The sequence below is a fragment of the Dama dama genome, chromosome 12, assembly GCF_033118175.1.
Source record: "Dama dama isolate Ldn47 chromosome 12, ASM3311817v1, whole genome shotgun sequence".
In the NCBI taxonomy this organism is placed as follows: domain Eukaryota; kingdom Metazoa; phylum Chordata; class Mammalia; order Artiodactyla; family Cervidae; genus Dama; species Dama dama.
This window is the reverse complement of record NC_083692.1, coordinates 41,872,418-41,888,885: the sequence shown is the minus strand read 5'-3', so window position 1 is coordinate 41,888,885 and position 16,468 is coordinate 41,872,418. Positions and strand designations below refer to the sequence as shown.

General features: G+C 35.9%; 2 protein-coding genes across 8 annotated transcripts in view; one reads left to right on the top strand and one right to left on the bottom strand.

Moving 5' to 3' along the window:
- Window positions 1-11,970, bottom strand: part of FGF7 (fibroblast growth factor 7) — a 66,272-nt gene extending 54,302 nt beyond the window's left edge. The window contains exons 1-2 of the mRNA XM_061157103.1: window positions 11,751-11,970; window positions 10,604-11,158 (exon numbers count right to left, since the gene is read on the bottom strand). Coding sequence (XP_061013086.1) covers window positions 10,604-10,889 — 286 coding nt within the window. The 5' untranslated portion in view covers window positions 10,890-11,158; window positions 11,751-11,970. The remainder of the gene's footprint in view (window positions 1-10,603; window positions 11,159-11,750) is intronic.
- FAM227B (family with sequence similarity 227 member B) overlaps window positions 1-16,468 on the top strand; it is a 220,387-nt gene that overhangs the window by 134,003 nt on the left and 69,916 nt on the right. The window lies entirely within an intron of this gene.

The window sequence follows — 16,468 nt, the reverse complement described above, 5'->3', positions numbered from 1 at the left end:
CCACAAGGCCCCTCTGTCCACAGGATTCTCCAGGCAAGAATACTGGAGTGTGTTGCCATTTCCTTCTCCAAAAGGAACCATAGAAAGAAAGTGAAGTCGCTTAGTCGTGTCCGACTCTTTGCGACCCCATGGACTGTAGCCTACCAGCCTCCTCCATCCATGGAATTTTCCAGGCAAGAGTGCTGGAGTGGGTTGCCATTTCTTTCTCCTAGATAGCTCTTGGACAGCATTTCAAATAAGAAGAATAGTTTTAAAGTTCTCTTTACCGAGTAAGAGAACATCCAATTAGTAAAGAGCATCCAACTAGGTTTAAATCTCACTGCAAATCTCTGGATTTCAGTACAGCATTCATACCCAAAATACTAGACCAATAGTCCAAAATTATATACAGGCTCCTAACTTTGGCATGTTTTTGTGGTTCAAGGTCACTCTTAAATTGGTTCAGGTTCATTTTATAGCCTTTCTAACATGTCGACATGGAACAACAGAATGGTTCCAAATAGGGAAAGGAGTATGTCAAGGCTGTATATTGTCACCCTGCTTGTTTAACTTATATGCAGAGTACATCATGAGAAATGCTGGGCTGGATGAAGCTCAAGCTGGAATCAAGATTGCCAGGAGAAATACCAATAACCTCAGATATGCAGATGACACCACCCTTATGGCAGAAAGCAAAGAACTAATGAGCCTCTTGATGAAAGTGAAAGAGGAGAGTGAAAAAGTTGGCTTAAAACTCAACATCCAGAAAACCGAGATCATGGCATCTGGTCCCATCATTTCATGGCAAATAGATGGGGAAGTAATGGAAACAGTGACAGACTTTATTTTATTGGGCCTCCAAAATCACTGCAGATGGTGACTTCAGCCATTAAATTAAAACAGCTTGCTCCTTGGAAAAAAAGCTATGACCAACCTAGACAGCATATTTAAAAGCAGAGACATTACTTTGCCAACAAAGGTCCATCTAATCAAAGCTATGGTTTTTCCAGTAGTCGTGTATGGATGTGAAAGTTGGACCATGAAGAAAGCTGAGTGCCAAATAATTGATGCTTTTGAACTGTGGTGTTGGAGAAGACTCTTGAGAGTCCCTTGGACTGCAAGGAGATCCAACCAGTCCACCCTAAAGGAAATCAGTCCTGAATATTCATTGGAAGGACTGATGTTGAAGCTGAAACTCCAATACTTTGGCCACCTGATGAAAAGAACTGACTCATTTGAAAAGACCCTGATGCTGGGAAAGATTGAAGGCGGGAAGAGAAGGAGACGACAGAGGATGAGACGGTTGGATGACATCACCGACTCAATGGATATGAGTTTGAGTAAACTCCGGGAGTTGGTGATGGACAAGGAGGACTGGCGTGCTGCAGTCCATGGGGTCGCAAAGAGTTGGACACGACTGAGCTACTGAACTGAACTGAACAACTGAGTAGAAGCTTGGTTTTAGTTCTTCACTACACCAAAGATAAACTTCCTAGCTCTGCATTTCCATTGAGAAATTTAAATGTTTTACCCACATTAGGGGTGAGAGTAGGGAGGATGTGGGTAGTGTGGAGAGCATGCTCTGTTGTCAGATAGGTTTGGGAAACCATATATAGTCTGCTAAAGTTCCCTTATAGCTCAGTTGGTAAAGAATCTGCCTGCAATGCAGGACACCCTGCTTCAATTCCTGGGTCGGGAAGATCTCTGGAGAAGGGAAAGGCTACCCACTCCAGTATTCTTGGGCTTCCCTTGTGGCTCAGCTGGTAAAGAATCTGCCTGCAGTGCAGGAGACCTGGGTTCGATCCCTGGGTTGGGAAGATCCCCTGGAGAAGGGAAAGGCTACCCACTCCAATATTCTGGCCTAGAGAATTCCATTGACTATATAGTCCATGGGGTCGCAAAGAGTTGGACACAACTGAGGCACTTTCACTTTCAAAGTTCTGCCATTCATGCTAGTGAAGTATAGGCTCAGAGAATTTTCTCTGAAAAACCTTGCTCAGCTTTATTTAACATAATATTTTCCAATGAGCTGCAGAAACTGTGCTATAGGAAACACCATTAATTATCTTGAGCGACACTAGTGTTCTAAGAAATAAAGTTTGGAATTGCTGCTGTAAGAAAAAGCTGCAGGCTGAGCTGATTTTGAATTTGATGTCAAATCATTTTCTCATTTATCTATAATTATATCTGATGTTCAGATAGGCAGATGAAATGGAAAATATTCCAGTAGCTTTTAATGGAACATGATAAATATGCTATTTAAGGATGTTGAAATATGCCCCATTTCTCCTTTCTAGTATTAAACAGAAAAATAAACTCAGTTTCAGAATAGTCTGTATAAATAAGCAAAGATTGTTACGGATTTATGCACAGATTTTCAAATTTATTTCAGAAACACATGCAGTAATCTATTATCATTTCAACCCTCTGTACACTATTTTATTTTCGTTTTCACCTCAGAAACCCTCTCTCTACTCTCTTAACCAATCCATTGCACTCAACTTCCCTTATTCTGTAAGGTCATCAAAAAGTTAGTGAAATATTGTATGTTAACTATACTTCAATTTTTTTAAAAAATAGAAAAGCTATATTTTATAAGTATCCTTTGTATTTAAGTCCTCCCTGAACTTAAAATACAAAATTCACTAATGTGTATATAAAGTCCTCTTTCCTTTCATCTCTTGCCTTTCCTCTCCTGTTCAGGGACAAAGATATTTTCTTCCTTTTTACTCTTAGGACCTTAGTGAATGGCTCTATCAAGTGCTTGTGGCCACTCCATTAGTAGTGATCACATTCTTCTTCAGGGAAGTTGACTGACATTACTGAAGAATCTCTGGAGACAATTCTCCCCAGTATACATCTAACATTTTTTATCCGAGAAGGATATTGTCTGCCGAACAGGCAAGTTTTACCAGGACATGGGCATTGAATAGTTCTCCTCTCTTCTTCTCCACCCTAATTCCTTTGTCTTTATATATTACTATACAAACACCAATAGCTGACTAACTTTAATAATGTTTTCTTTGTTAGTAAAGTTGTTATGACTTCTCTACCTAAGTCAGAATCAGGTATCTCAAATACAGATATGAATCTTGGTCAAAAAACTGTCAAATGTTCAATGAGTCTTTAATGTGGTTTTCAGAACCACTTGAAAGGCAGATAATTTTTATTTTCCAACCTACTTTGCTTGTAGAAAGATTGGATATGAACTGGAAGGACATTATCCTAAGTGAAATAGGCTAGATACAGAAGAACAAATACTATATAACAAAACTTCCAGGAAAAATCTAAAATATTAGCCACCTCTCATAGAAGCAGAGAAGAATAGTGGTTTCTAGAAACTGGAGGGTGGGAAAAACAAGGAGATATTAGTCAAAGGATACTAAGTTTCAGTTATGCCAGATGAATAAATCCAAGAGACATACTCTACACTGCAGTGTCTATAGTGCACAGTATTGTAGGTATACTTAAATATTTGCTAAGAGGATAGATAGATCCAACCAGGCCATCCTAAAGGAAATCAGTCCTGAATATTCATTGGAAGGGCTGATGCTGAATCTGAAACTCCAATACTTTGGCCACCTGATGGGAAGAACTGACTCAGTGGAAAATACCCTGATGCTGGGAAAGATTGAAGGCAGGAGAAGAGGACGATAGAGGATGAGATGGTTGGATGGCATCACCAACTCAATGGACATGAGTCTGAGTAAACTCCAGGAGTTGGTGATGGACAGCGTGGCCTGGCGTGCTGCAGTCCATGGGGGTCACAAAGAGTCAGAAACTACTGAACGACTGAACTGAACTGAAGAGGATAGATCTTATGTTAAGTACTTTTATTATGACTACTATTAATAATAATAAATAGATCAGGAGAAAACTATTAGAAATGATAGATATGTTTATTGCATAGATTATGATGATATATACTTACCTCTGAATTCATCAAGTTGTATACTTTTAATAATTACAACTTTTTGCATGTTAATCATACCTCAGAACATTTTTTTAAAGCTTGAATATAGTTTAGAAAAAGTAGGAATTCATATGGAAGCCCATTTCATTTAATGTTGTTTTTTCTCCATATTACTTAGGTACATGCAATTCCTCCCTCTTCTATGTGCCATATGTGAAATTAAAACATAGAAAGGTATTGTATTCCAGTAGTAATGTAAAAGAAGTTACTGTGCTGCTTTGATGCAGTGGAAGAAAGCTGGGATCTTTAGAGAAAAAAAGGAAAGAAAGCTTTGCTTTAATCCGTAACTTACAAACAGAACAAACTTTTAGGTTTGTAGCCTTTCACTAATCTGGATAAACCCTCTAGGCTTGTAGTTTCTTTCCTATTGGATTTTCTAGACTGGAGCTTGTCTCTTTAAATCACTGCTTTGTAGGGTGGCCATAGGAGGTGAAACCCTAATTTGGGGGCATCGGTTCATAATCATAAATGGCTGATTTGAGCGCCTTGTAAGCTGGCCTTGATGCCTGTACTCCAGCTTCCCTGCTTGCAGCACCACTTGAAAGTGTCAGAAGGGAATCAGACCTGCCTGATATTGTGAAATTGTGGCACAGGACCTATTTTTCCCCAGCAATGAACTCGTTCATCAAAGATGCCTTCTTAAATAGTAGCTAGAAAGCTGTCATCACATGGATTTTCAAACCACTTCACCAAATGTTGGAGCCACTAAGATTTGTCAAAAATGTTGAATGGACCCAGAAGAACTTCCCTGATGCATAATCCAGAGATTCATTCCTGATGGGCCCATCTCAAAATCCTCCAGGGCAAAGGTGAACTCTGGAGCCCTCTAAAGGTTCCAAAACATTCCCAGGACACCTTGGGGGATCCTGCTAGAATTAGAAGCCTTGGCTCCTTAAGTGGTGGTTTTCGACCTTAGCTGCAGATTAGAATCACTGGAGAGCTTTAAACAAACACTAATGCCTGGGTTCTTCGTGCCTTCACAAGATTCTCCTTTAACTGGGTGGTGGTTTCCCCAGTAATCTAATGTGATCCCTGTAGTTTTGTAGCCATGTCAGGATTATCTGGGGAACTTTTGAAATTTCTGATGCCTAGGCTGTGCCCCAAATAAATTTAATGAGAATTTTTATGGATGGAACCTGGTATCAGTATTTTTTAAAGTTTCCCAGCTGATTACAATATTTAGTCAAGGCTGAGAAATAGAAAAATCTAGAAAAGAAATCCCTTCCATTTAGATCTAAAAGGTGGCATCTTATATCCTCTTCAATTCACCTGGATCTCTGAAAGCTCTAAAACTATAGGCTGAAGAGTTGTGATACAACTGAGTCACAAGGTAAAATGCATGATCAGATACTCTGGATTGATAAGAAATAAAAGTGATGATCAGTTCAGATAAGAATCTATAAAATAAATAAGAAGTACACCTGTGGAAATCAGCTGTAATTAGCATTTATTAAACACCAGACACTGGTATTAGCCTAAAAACAGAGAAAGACCATAAAATGGAAAATTATTCTTAATATAAGAGTTTTCAAAGAATAGCTAGTATTTCCAAATCAAGCTATTTCCAAATAGCTATTATTTCCAAATCTTCCATAATTTAAACCTTGGGAACTTACTTAAGGAAATGCAGGTCACCAGTTCTATAGGATTCCATTTTGTCAGTAATTCTACAATTTTGGTTAATTCCATAGATATGTTTGTCATTGTCTATTTTTTTTTTAATGAGGTTGTTGTGATTTTTTTACTTTTTACTTTGATAGTGTGAGTTATTTTTCTTTTAGATAGCCTACTAAGAACTCTTTGAAGCATAAGCAAGTTTACCATCTTCATATTTAGAGAAGATATGTATATTTGTTAGCTACTAGCAGAGATTCTTGTTGAGCAGGAACTTATCCAAAGAATTGTTGACAATTAAATCGCTGAAGATTTTGTGGTCAAAGTCAAATCCAACAACAGTGTGTTTATTTTCTTTTTGCCAATTGTTAGGCCATATCCCATCACAGTCTAACAATCCAAAAGAGAATATTGCCAAATCATTGGCCCGTTTTCAGAATGGCTAACCCTTTTCTTACTATGGAACTTTCAATGCTTAATTGTAACAAGTGAGGCATACTTTTTCTTGAATCAATGGCTTATGGCTATTAAGAATTCCTTCTCTAAAGAAATGGGAAGAGAAAAACTTTTTTAGTAATTGAATGTCAAAAGCAAGAAAATCATTCCAAGGGACTGAGTTCACATCTGTCTTTCAGGGCAGTTGTCATTTGCCCAGTGCACTGCTGTTGTCTCTCATTTGGCACCTCAACTCCCAGCTTAAACAGCAGTTATTTGTGTCAGGTGTGGAGTGATTGCGTCTGTCTGCTGATGGGCTGCCTGGGCCAATTATCTAAATTCACCCTCTGGCCTTGTCCCCGAGTGGAAAGCTCTGACTACATCAGTGGAAGGACTGACCATCCGTTGCCAGCCCTTTTGTGATGTTATTAATGCTCTCCTGCAGAGAATGTGGATTCTTATTTCATTTTGGAGGGGCATTTTGTACTTTTATTATTATTATTATTATTAATTCAGTTTAAGTTCTAGTTTCATCTCGTAGAAGCCTACTAATAAGCTAAATGTGGTGCCAGCAGAGAACAAGTTGAGAGGAGAGGCTTTCTTGCCTCCTGGGTAAGAATAGTGTGCTATCTCAGGACCAGTTCTCCGGTGATAACTTCTGTCTCTTCCAGAGTCAGAAATGCAGTTCAGTATCTCTTGGCCTCTTATAAATTCCTATTTTTACATAGCCGGGTCTTGCTTATACAGTTACTAACACAAGTCTTGTTTCTGTTTGGTTCCTTGCTGCATTTTTTATGCCATTTACTCAATCTTATTTAGATATATTTCTTAAGACAGCACTGTAATTAAGGCTGAAGTGAGACTCTTACAACCCAGGGTAGCTTAAATGATTTTCTTATTTCCCTAAAGATGTGAGGGGCTTCCCAGGTGGCTCAGTGGTAAAGAATCGGCTGGCCAGTGCAGGAAACATGGATTCTATCCCTGGGTAAGGAAGATCCCCTGGAGAAGGTAATGGCGACCCACTCCAATGTTCTTGCCTGGGAAGTCCCACGGACAGAGGAGCCTGGCAGGCTACACTCCATGGGGTCGCAAAAGAGTTGGACACAACTGAGCGACTAAACAACAACAACAAAGATGTGAGACATGAGCCGTCATATCCACTCCGTATCACTCCCCTTCTCTTCCTCCAACCCTCCATTCACCTGCCCCAGTCTAACACTTCTGGAAGCAGAATTATACACCCAGATTTTTCACCTCACCTACCTACTCCAATCCATTATCTTAGCCACATCTTATAAACCACATTCCTATGCAGGAGCAGTGCTTCTGCTGGTGAAGCAAGCAGTCCTTCAAGATCCGTTAATATCTTCAGGTCATTTTCCCTTTCATTGAAAGCAAAGCCATGAAAATGGACTAGGGACTTTCTTATGGTAACCCAGAGAACCACTATTCATATAGATGATGTTCAGCTTTTCATGCAGAATTTTTTCATCTAAGACATTTAAATGTATCCCATCTTAAAAGGCCTCCAAAGAAGAATGTTCAACAATGTATGAACAAATTTAAGGCATCAGAACACATGAAATTCAAAGTTTAATTTTGATCTTTTCCACTTTCTGTACTTGGTATTTCAACCTAGCAGATAATCCAATTACCTTTTACTTTCTTCTTTTAATGAAATAGGAAGGAAATAGCTTTTGTTTATTTATTCATTAATTCAGTTAAGGATTTAGAGATATAAACAATAAGTTTTGTAATTTCAGTTTTTTGTTTTCTTTGACTTTTAAACAAATTCTTCTGAGCAATTTCTTTGTACCTGGATGCAATAGCTTCAACTTCACCTAGGGCAATTTGCATTTTTTGTATGAGGCACTCAATTTTAAAATTAGTAAGGAAATAAATATTAGAATTCTCTTCTATGTTATTATATAATAAGAAAATGAGCATCAGAATTCTCTTCTATGTTATTCTCTGTATATTTTTCAATGGAGTACCTTAGGATTTTCTGTAGACAACAGTGAGTTAGCCTCTATTTATGGAGAAGTCTGACAGGCTTATTCTTCAGTAAGATAGCAGCAAAACTTGACAACAATTTGGAGTTTACTGAAAGGATCCAGATGTAAGCTTCCCTTTTTAGGAGAATTTACCTGGAAGTATACTATATATAGTATATACTATCAAGAGAGTATATACAGTCTATGAAAAAGCTTATAGAAATAAGATTATTTACATAATATATATTATTTCTTTTAGTACATTGGTATTGTGACATTCTAACTTATAATGATATAGGATGACTTTCTTTCCTTCTTTCTTCTTCACTTCCTCACTTTCTTTGTTGCTTTATTTTTTACTATAGAATTAGTGTTAGAAGAGAAATTATGTACCCTATTGGCTTTATGGTTACTCAAGGTCAGTGCTAAATTGTGTTTCAAACTATGGAAAACTTTAGCACTTTGTGTATGTTTTAAAATACCTGAGTTTCATAGTTTCAAGAAATTTTAATACAAAATGAGACACATATATCTGAATGCATTCTTATTGAAGGTATTCCAATTTTAGATATTCTAATTGATCCCAATTAATTACAAATACTGTTCACTTTCACTGAATTTTGCATCTAATTTTTCACTTTTTCATTACTTGGTAAAAGCAGTCAAAAGGAATTAGCATATGGAAGAATTCTACAGGGTTTCGGTTCAATAACTTTACTACTACAATTTGAAATTAGTTCTGACAGCTCAACTTATCATTAAGATGATATTCACTTTCATCTCATTCATTATGTATGGTAATTATATGAGAATTTAGATTGTTCACATTTATGTTATATTTTCTAAAGTTTAGAATAAAATAGACTGTAAGAACTAAAATGTATATTGGATCATCTGTACATATCCCACATCTTACAGATTAAAAAATGAGAATTGGAAAAAGTAAGGAGTGGTACCAGAGTCAGTCACAGGCAGGGACTGGACCTCTCTGTCATAACTTCCACCTGGGCTCTGTTTTCTCCACCAAGTTCTGTTATCCATTATAAACCTCAGTAACTTTTAAATGGGCTTCCCTGGTGGCTCAGATGGTAAAGAATCCTCCTGCAATGCAGGAGACCTGGGTTCGATCCCTGGGTTAGGATGATCCCCTGGAGAAGTGAATGGCTACCCACTCCAGTATCTTTCCTGGAGAATTTCATGGACAGAGGAGCCTGGCAGGCGACAGTCCATGGGGTCATTTATTGATATGAGCCAGATTCTATTGCTCACATAGAAATAACTATCCACAAAACTTTCCTCCAAATAGTTATTTCCTTAGCTAAACTTCAGTATAATCAGAACAATATTCTAAAACTAACATGATAACATTATTAATAGAGGTAATAATAACCATACTGTTAGCAATCCATTAAAATGGCCTTAACATTCTGTATCAATTATAGTTTAAAAAGTAGTTTCTCTCATTTTCATGTTGGAAACATAATTCCCCATATTACCATATTGATTTATTATTAATAGTTTAGAAGCCTAAAAGACATTTATTAAGTAAGCAGCAAAGTTTTAAATATTCACTTGTAAGCCTGGCACTATGCTAAGCAAATGTTACAGTATCACCCCCATGCATTCTTTTTCAATTAAATTTAACGTATGTAACATTATAAAATGATATGTTATAACATTGCTCAAGTGCTAGTAATGCAAACAAAATTTCTTTTCACTCAGGGATTTTAAATTCTTCGTGTACATGTTCAGGTATATATATTACTCTGTAAAATTTAATACTTTTGGAATTGGTTATTAATCATAACTGTTAAATGATAAATCCAAACCTGATACAGCAACATAAAAAGAATAACTGATTATTGAAGGAAATATAATTATCTACATTTAAATCATGAAATTAATGTCTCTTCCAACTCGCTTTTATTTCCTCCTTCACATTTATATTTCCCTTAAGGTAACATAGAACTTTTATGACATAGAATATGAAGATAAAGAAAATGTTAGGAGGAGCCTGTTTTTGTGCCTAGGTAAATAATTAAGCAATCAAATACAAGTTCCTATGACATGAACAGATGAGGAGACCACAGATTCCTATCTGTTTTATAGTTATATATAATTGCACAAGTCATTTTAACACAATTAAGTATTTGACACCATGGAAATATTTTTTCAAGAGAAATCAAATTATTTTTTGAAAAAGATCTGTATGTCCTCAAACTAATGATAATGCGTTTTTGGTGAGCAGTAGCTGAGTATTCTAGTAGAGTTCCTAGTGAGCTTTGCTAGAAGACAATAAATCACATTTCAGGATAAATAATAATACTTATGTTTTGCTTAACATAGGAGCATTTGAGTTTAGGACATGGAGAATATATTTTCAAATTGGCTTGGTTTATCGGCTCCAACTGTAATATTATTATATTTGCCTTACTCCAGGAGATATTTTTGGGAACATAGTTTATCCCAATTAAGAGCCAAAAGAAAATTACATTTAATTTTTTTCCAAAAAAAATGGAAATTGAGAAAGCATGTCACTTGAAAATTGATCTTTTCACAGATTGTTAAGGCTCATAAGCTTTTCTATAAATAAGAAAACATTACTTACTGTAATTATTCTTCATCTCTTGAGTCCCTTTGACTTTGCCTCGTTTATCAATCCTCAGATACCACTGTGTTCGACAGAAGAGTCTTCTCACTCTTATATCTCCTCCTTCCATGTAATCATAACTTCTTGTATGTCGCTCGGGGCTGGAACAGTTCACATTTGTAGCCATTTGCTCTGGAGTCATGTCATTGCAAGCTAAAGATATAGTGCCCACTAGACAGATAATGTGGAAGCATGATCTGTAGAGCAAACTTGGCAGGATCCATGTCAGTATCCATTTGCGCATTATAGTATAGTGCTCCGGGTGTTCATGAATAACATAATGAAAATTAAATCTTGAGTTGATTGTTGCTCCTAGGTCATTGACCTCTTCCTATCTGTGAACTGTAGATTGGTTTAAGGAAGAGCAGTTGCACTCTCCAAATTGTTAGCCTTATCCTTTTAGTTCCTGATAGCAGTATAGGAGTCCTCCTTAAATAACTCTCTGTTGGTATATCCTTATAAAAGCAGGTTGTAATAACCTTAGTTGCTGAGATGCTGTTTGCTACTTGACTTCTGTTTGCAATGAGAGATGAAGAATGGAAAGGGAGGAGAGAGAGGAAGATGAAAAGTGATTTTACAAATTTCAGTGGGCAAATACTGTTACAACATACTGTGTAATTCTTACTGTGAGGATATGTTTAAAACAGTTCTCACAGAGGATGTCAGGGTCCTTACCACTCTATTTGTAGACTTATAAAAGTTCTATATTAGTAGAGGTTAATCTGAACATGATTGTACCATTCATTCCAGTCCCTATTTGATAAGAAACATCCGGCAATTTAGAGCTGTTGATTTAAATTCAGTTCTAAAGTTACTATTAACAAAATATAAATGCTTTTTCCTAGATGTCTTTATTCTTTTACGGTTGTGGTTTGACAGTTATTTTCTTCTGAACTGCCCACGGTTCTCAAGTTAAATGTCAGAATTGCTCTGGAGAATTTCAACCTTATCTTTATGTAAGTTCTATAACGTAATTACTGTAGATAATCACACGACTCAAAAGTCTGGTAACTTTACTTTTCCCCTCAGTACTAAAACCAGAGAAATAGATAAACGACTAACAAACATTTAGCATTATTTTTAAAGACAAGTAACAGTCACTTACTTGTTCTGTTGATAACAGCTGGATACACAAGAATTCCATGTCTGTTGTCTGCCCTGTGCAACTTGAGCCTCTCTACTGTAGCTACAAACTATTTCTCAGCTGAGAAATTCTCCAGCGGAATCATAATTGTTTCCATAAATCAACAGCAGGCAAGAGGATTGTCTCTGTGTGTGTGAGCGCGTGTGAGCTTGTGTGTGTGTGTGTGGAGCCTTTTATTCAGAGCTTTTCGATAAATACCTTTGCTGACCTCATTGGAAGCAATTAAAACTTAACCAGTGAGCTGTTAGTTGAATACAACAGCGAGAATAAAAGAGGCTTGTATAGTATTCATTCAGTGGTCATGAGAGGGAGCTATGAACATGGTTTATGCTCAGATCTACAAATGGGTACCTACTTTGTAGAAATAAATCTCTGATTCTGAAGCAGTTAGAAGGGGAAACAGAATTTTTTAGGTTGTCTCATAGCAGCTGAAATAAGTTGAAAAATATTGCTTTGACCATATAGGTAAAGGGATCTTTTAACAGGAAATCTTTTACATAGATTTATGAAGCATACATTGCTACTATTATTCCTTGTGTTCAGAATGTTAGAATAAAACTCCTAATATGTATTAAGTCACACCTTAGTGTCTTCAAGAAGTGTATAGCTAAGTTAAGGGTATATCTCTTCATATAGAGAAATTTCAGCATTGCTTATAACTTTATGTCTTATGTTCCTAGACTGAAAGTAAGAATAACAATATTCTTACTTGAGTTGAGCCACTAATTACCAGTATGACCTTGGACAAGTCACGTGATGTTTCTGAATCTCAGCTACAACACTTGTAAAATTAGTCTAGATGATTCTATGGTGCCTTGTAGTTTTAAAATTCTGTGACTTGTTACTTACCCTACTAAGATCAGAAAGAGGATACATACTTTTAAAATAATTCTTAAAAATTAAAAATAAAGAAAAATTTATATGGTTTTATATTGGTTATCAATGGTTGATTCTTGTCCTCAGTAAGAACATTGATGCAATAAATATATGTTCATTTAAGGATGGAATTTTAAGAGATATAACTCATGTAAAAAAGAGAATGCTATTTTGCTTTCCACCATAAGTTATTCTCCCTTTTTTAGCATGTATATATTAGTTTCCTGTTCTAGCATGTATTTATTAGTATACTAGAGTTTCATTAGGTATTTGTTGCAAAATAATTGCATTGTTAATCTAAATCAATATTTAGGAATACATATTAACATTCTATTTCCATGTTAATACTCTCAACACACACACACACACACACACACACACATATTAACATTCTGTTTCCCATGTTAATACTCTCAACACACACACACACACACACATACACACACACACACACACACACACACACACACACACACACACACACACACACACACACTGCACTTGAAATGCACTGCTTTACCACCAGGTGGTGCACGTAGACCAAATAGGAAAACAAAATCAAGTATTTAATACATTCAATTGTATTATAAATTATAATTTCCCTTTGTGTCTATGCTTTGGAGGAACAGAATCAAGAGCACAGCATAGTTTAAATTTACTCAATTACTCTTTAGGCACCAAATATGACTTTTCTAAGTTTATTAGAGCAGAAGGGGATGATCCTTCTATAATTGCCTGTGTTGAAAACTAGATGACTACAGAATATTCCATCATGTATTTCTCTAAAAGGAGGAAGAAAGAAAAAAGAAAATATGATGCTACTCTGTTATAAATCATATCTCCATTAGTTTTGTAGGCAATAATAATGAGCAGGGTTAGAACTCCTAGGACTCGGATAGTCCTTCTAAAGAAATGAAAATTATTAACAGCTAATTTGCATGTAGATATTCAAGAGCTACTAAATTCATCCATTCCACATTGACCCTACAGATTTTACACTAAGAAATCATGGAGTCAGAAGTCAAAAATTGCTAAGTAAGTGCTCAAGACTTAAATTCAAAAATGGATTTTTTTTAATTGAAGAGTACTTAGTGCCTCATTTGTTGTATAAGGTTAATTATAAAATTAAAATTAGAAACAAAGTAAATATGAAATTGTAACCTGTGTACTCTAAGTTCATTGCTGTTGTTCAGTCGCTGTCATGTCTGACTCTTTGCGACCCCATGAACTGCATGCAGCACACCAGGCTTCCCTGTCCTTCACTGTCTGAGTTTGTTCAAACTCCTCCACTGGGTCACTGATGCCATCCTACCATCTCATTCTCTGTTGTCTTCTTCTCCTGCTGCTTTCAGTCTTTCCCAACATCATGGTCTTTTCCAGTGAGTCGGCTCTTCCCATCAGGTGACCCAAGTATGGGAGTTTCAGCTTCAGCATCAGTCCTTCCAATGAATATTCAAGGTTGATTTCCTTAGGATTGACTGATTTGATCTCCTTGCAGTCCAAGGGACTCTCAAGCATCTTCTCTAGCACCACAGTTCAAAAGCATCAATTCTTTGACATTTAGCCTTCTTTTTGGTCCAAATTTCTCATCTATACATGTCTACTGGAAAAATCATAAAAATTTTGACTGTACAGACCTTTGTTGGAAAGTGATGTGTCTACTTTTTAATACACTGTCTAGGTTTGTCATAGCTTTACTTCCAAGGAGCAAGCATCTTTTAATTTCATGGCTGCAGTCAACATCTGCAATGATTTTGGAGCCCAAGAAAAGAATATATGTCACTGCTTCCACTTTTTCCCCGTCTATTTGCTATGAAAGGATAGGACTGGATGCCATGATCTTAGTTTTTTGAATGTTGAATTTTAAGCCAGCTTTTTCACTCTCCTCTTTCATCCTCATCAAGAGGCTCTTTAGTTCCTCTTCACTTTCTGCCATAAGAATGGTATCATCTACATATCTGAGGTTGGGATATTTTTCCCAGCAATCTTGAGTTCATTAGATGCCATTGTACCTTGTGATTTGAAAATATAATAGCAGTAATATTAGTGAATGGATTAAATCTTAACAAGGGAATATGTATCCTTTGATTATCAGTTTACATAATGCTTGTGTGCATGCTATGGGCTTACAACCTGTTTCTCAAGCACCACGGCCATAATGAAGAGCCTCACTTATCTCTTATTATATTTCAAAAGGAATTCTCCAGGAACAAAAGTAACTTAGGTATCTCTAGATGGGGTAAACCCTCTGGGTTTTTAAAATTTCATTAACAAGTATTTATTGTTCTTGTTTTAATGTACACATAATGACAGGCTAAGCACATAAAATACTTTGCAGAAGTACTCTTTTGTTTTTTCCAATTTGAGTTAACTTCATTTTTAATTGGAAACATCTCTATCTCTTGAGCTTTAAAGTTGTAAAACAAAGGATTAAATTTGCAAAACAAAGCATTCTTGCATCTATTTCTAAAAGTTCGCTTTTTTTCTTAGTAAGCAGAGATCAGTACCTGGGATTCTTCATAAATGAAACAGTGCTAATACTTGCCAACTTTGATTTGGTGATAGACTATATGAAATTCAATTATGATCATGTCACTCTTCTGATTATCATACCATAATGGTCTCCTATTGCTCTTAGGATAAAGATTAAACTCTGGCTTAGCCCACCAGGACCCTGCTTGCCTCTCCAGCTTTTTAACATACCAAAGTCCTCCTCATTCTCTCTCCTAGAGCCCACTGATGTTTCCTTGTTGGAAGAACTCCCACTCGTCCTTTAAACTGCAGCTCTACTGGCATTATCACAGGGAAAGTTTCCTATTGCTACTTATGGTAGACACTCATAGCACTGTGTATTTTATAGTACTTGTCCATGATGGATGCTTTCTTTCATAAAATGAGAAATGCAAGAAAAAACAATAAAATGCTTCTTTCATCTGTCAGATTACCAAAACCCCCAATGTTTGACAATACACTATACTGAACAGGCACTATATATACTGTGAGTGAGACTGTAAAACTAGTTCAACTTCTGTGGAGAGTAAACTGGCAATATCCATTCAAATGATATGTTTATAATTTTATTCATTGTGTCATTTTTTTGTAATAGAAAAAGACTGGAAATAAATTAAGTGTTCAACAACAGGAAGCTAGTCAAATACATTGTGATATATTCATTCAATAGGGTACTATGCAGCTGTAAAAAAAAATGAGGTAATTTTCTAAATACTGAGATGGGAAGATTTTCTTTTTTTTTTATTAAGTAAAAAATACAACATGCAGAACATTGTGTATGATATTGCTACCTTTTCCATAAAAAGAGAACAAGTAAAAATGTATACACACATATGTATTCAGTTTGCCTATATATGCATACAAAATTCTGAAAAGATACACCAGAAACTAAATAAATAACAATGATTACCTATAGGGAAAGGATGGAACTAGGAGGATGTGGAACAGGATAGAATATAAAAATGTAAAAGAATGAAAATATTTAATGATGTTCCCTCCTGTTGATTATATTATACATACTTATGAATGTGACATAGTTTTAAAATTAGTGACTGAAATGCTAAGCCAGAGTTTAATCTTTATCCTAAGGGCAATAGGAGACCATTATGGTATGATAATCAGAAGAGTGACATGATCATAATTGTACTCTATGCCTCTATTCTGACCCAAACTAATCTAATTTCTGCCAGGAGAATAAGTTTAAGAAATACAAAATTGTGTTCCTTTATCCTATTTTTTCTGTTATTCATATTTTCAAAAAGATACCCAAACTTTGTGATTGAAAAGGAAAG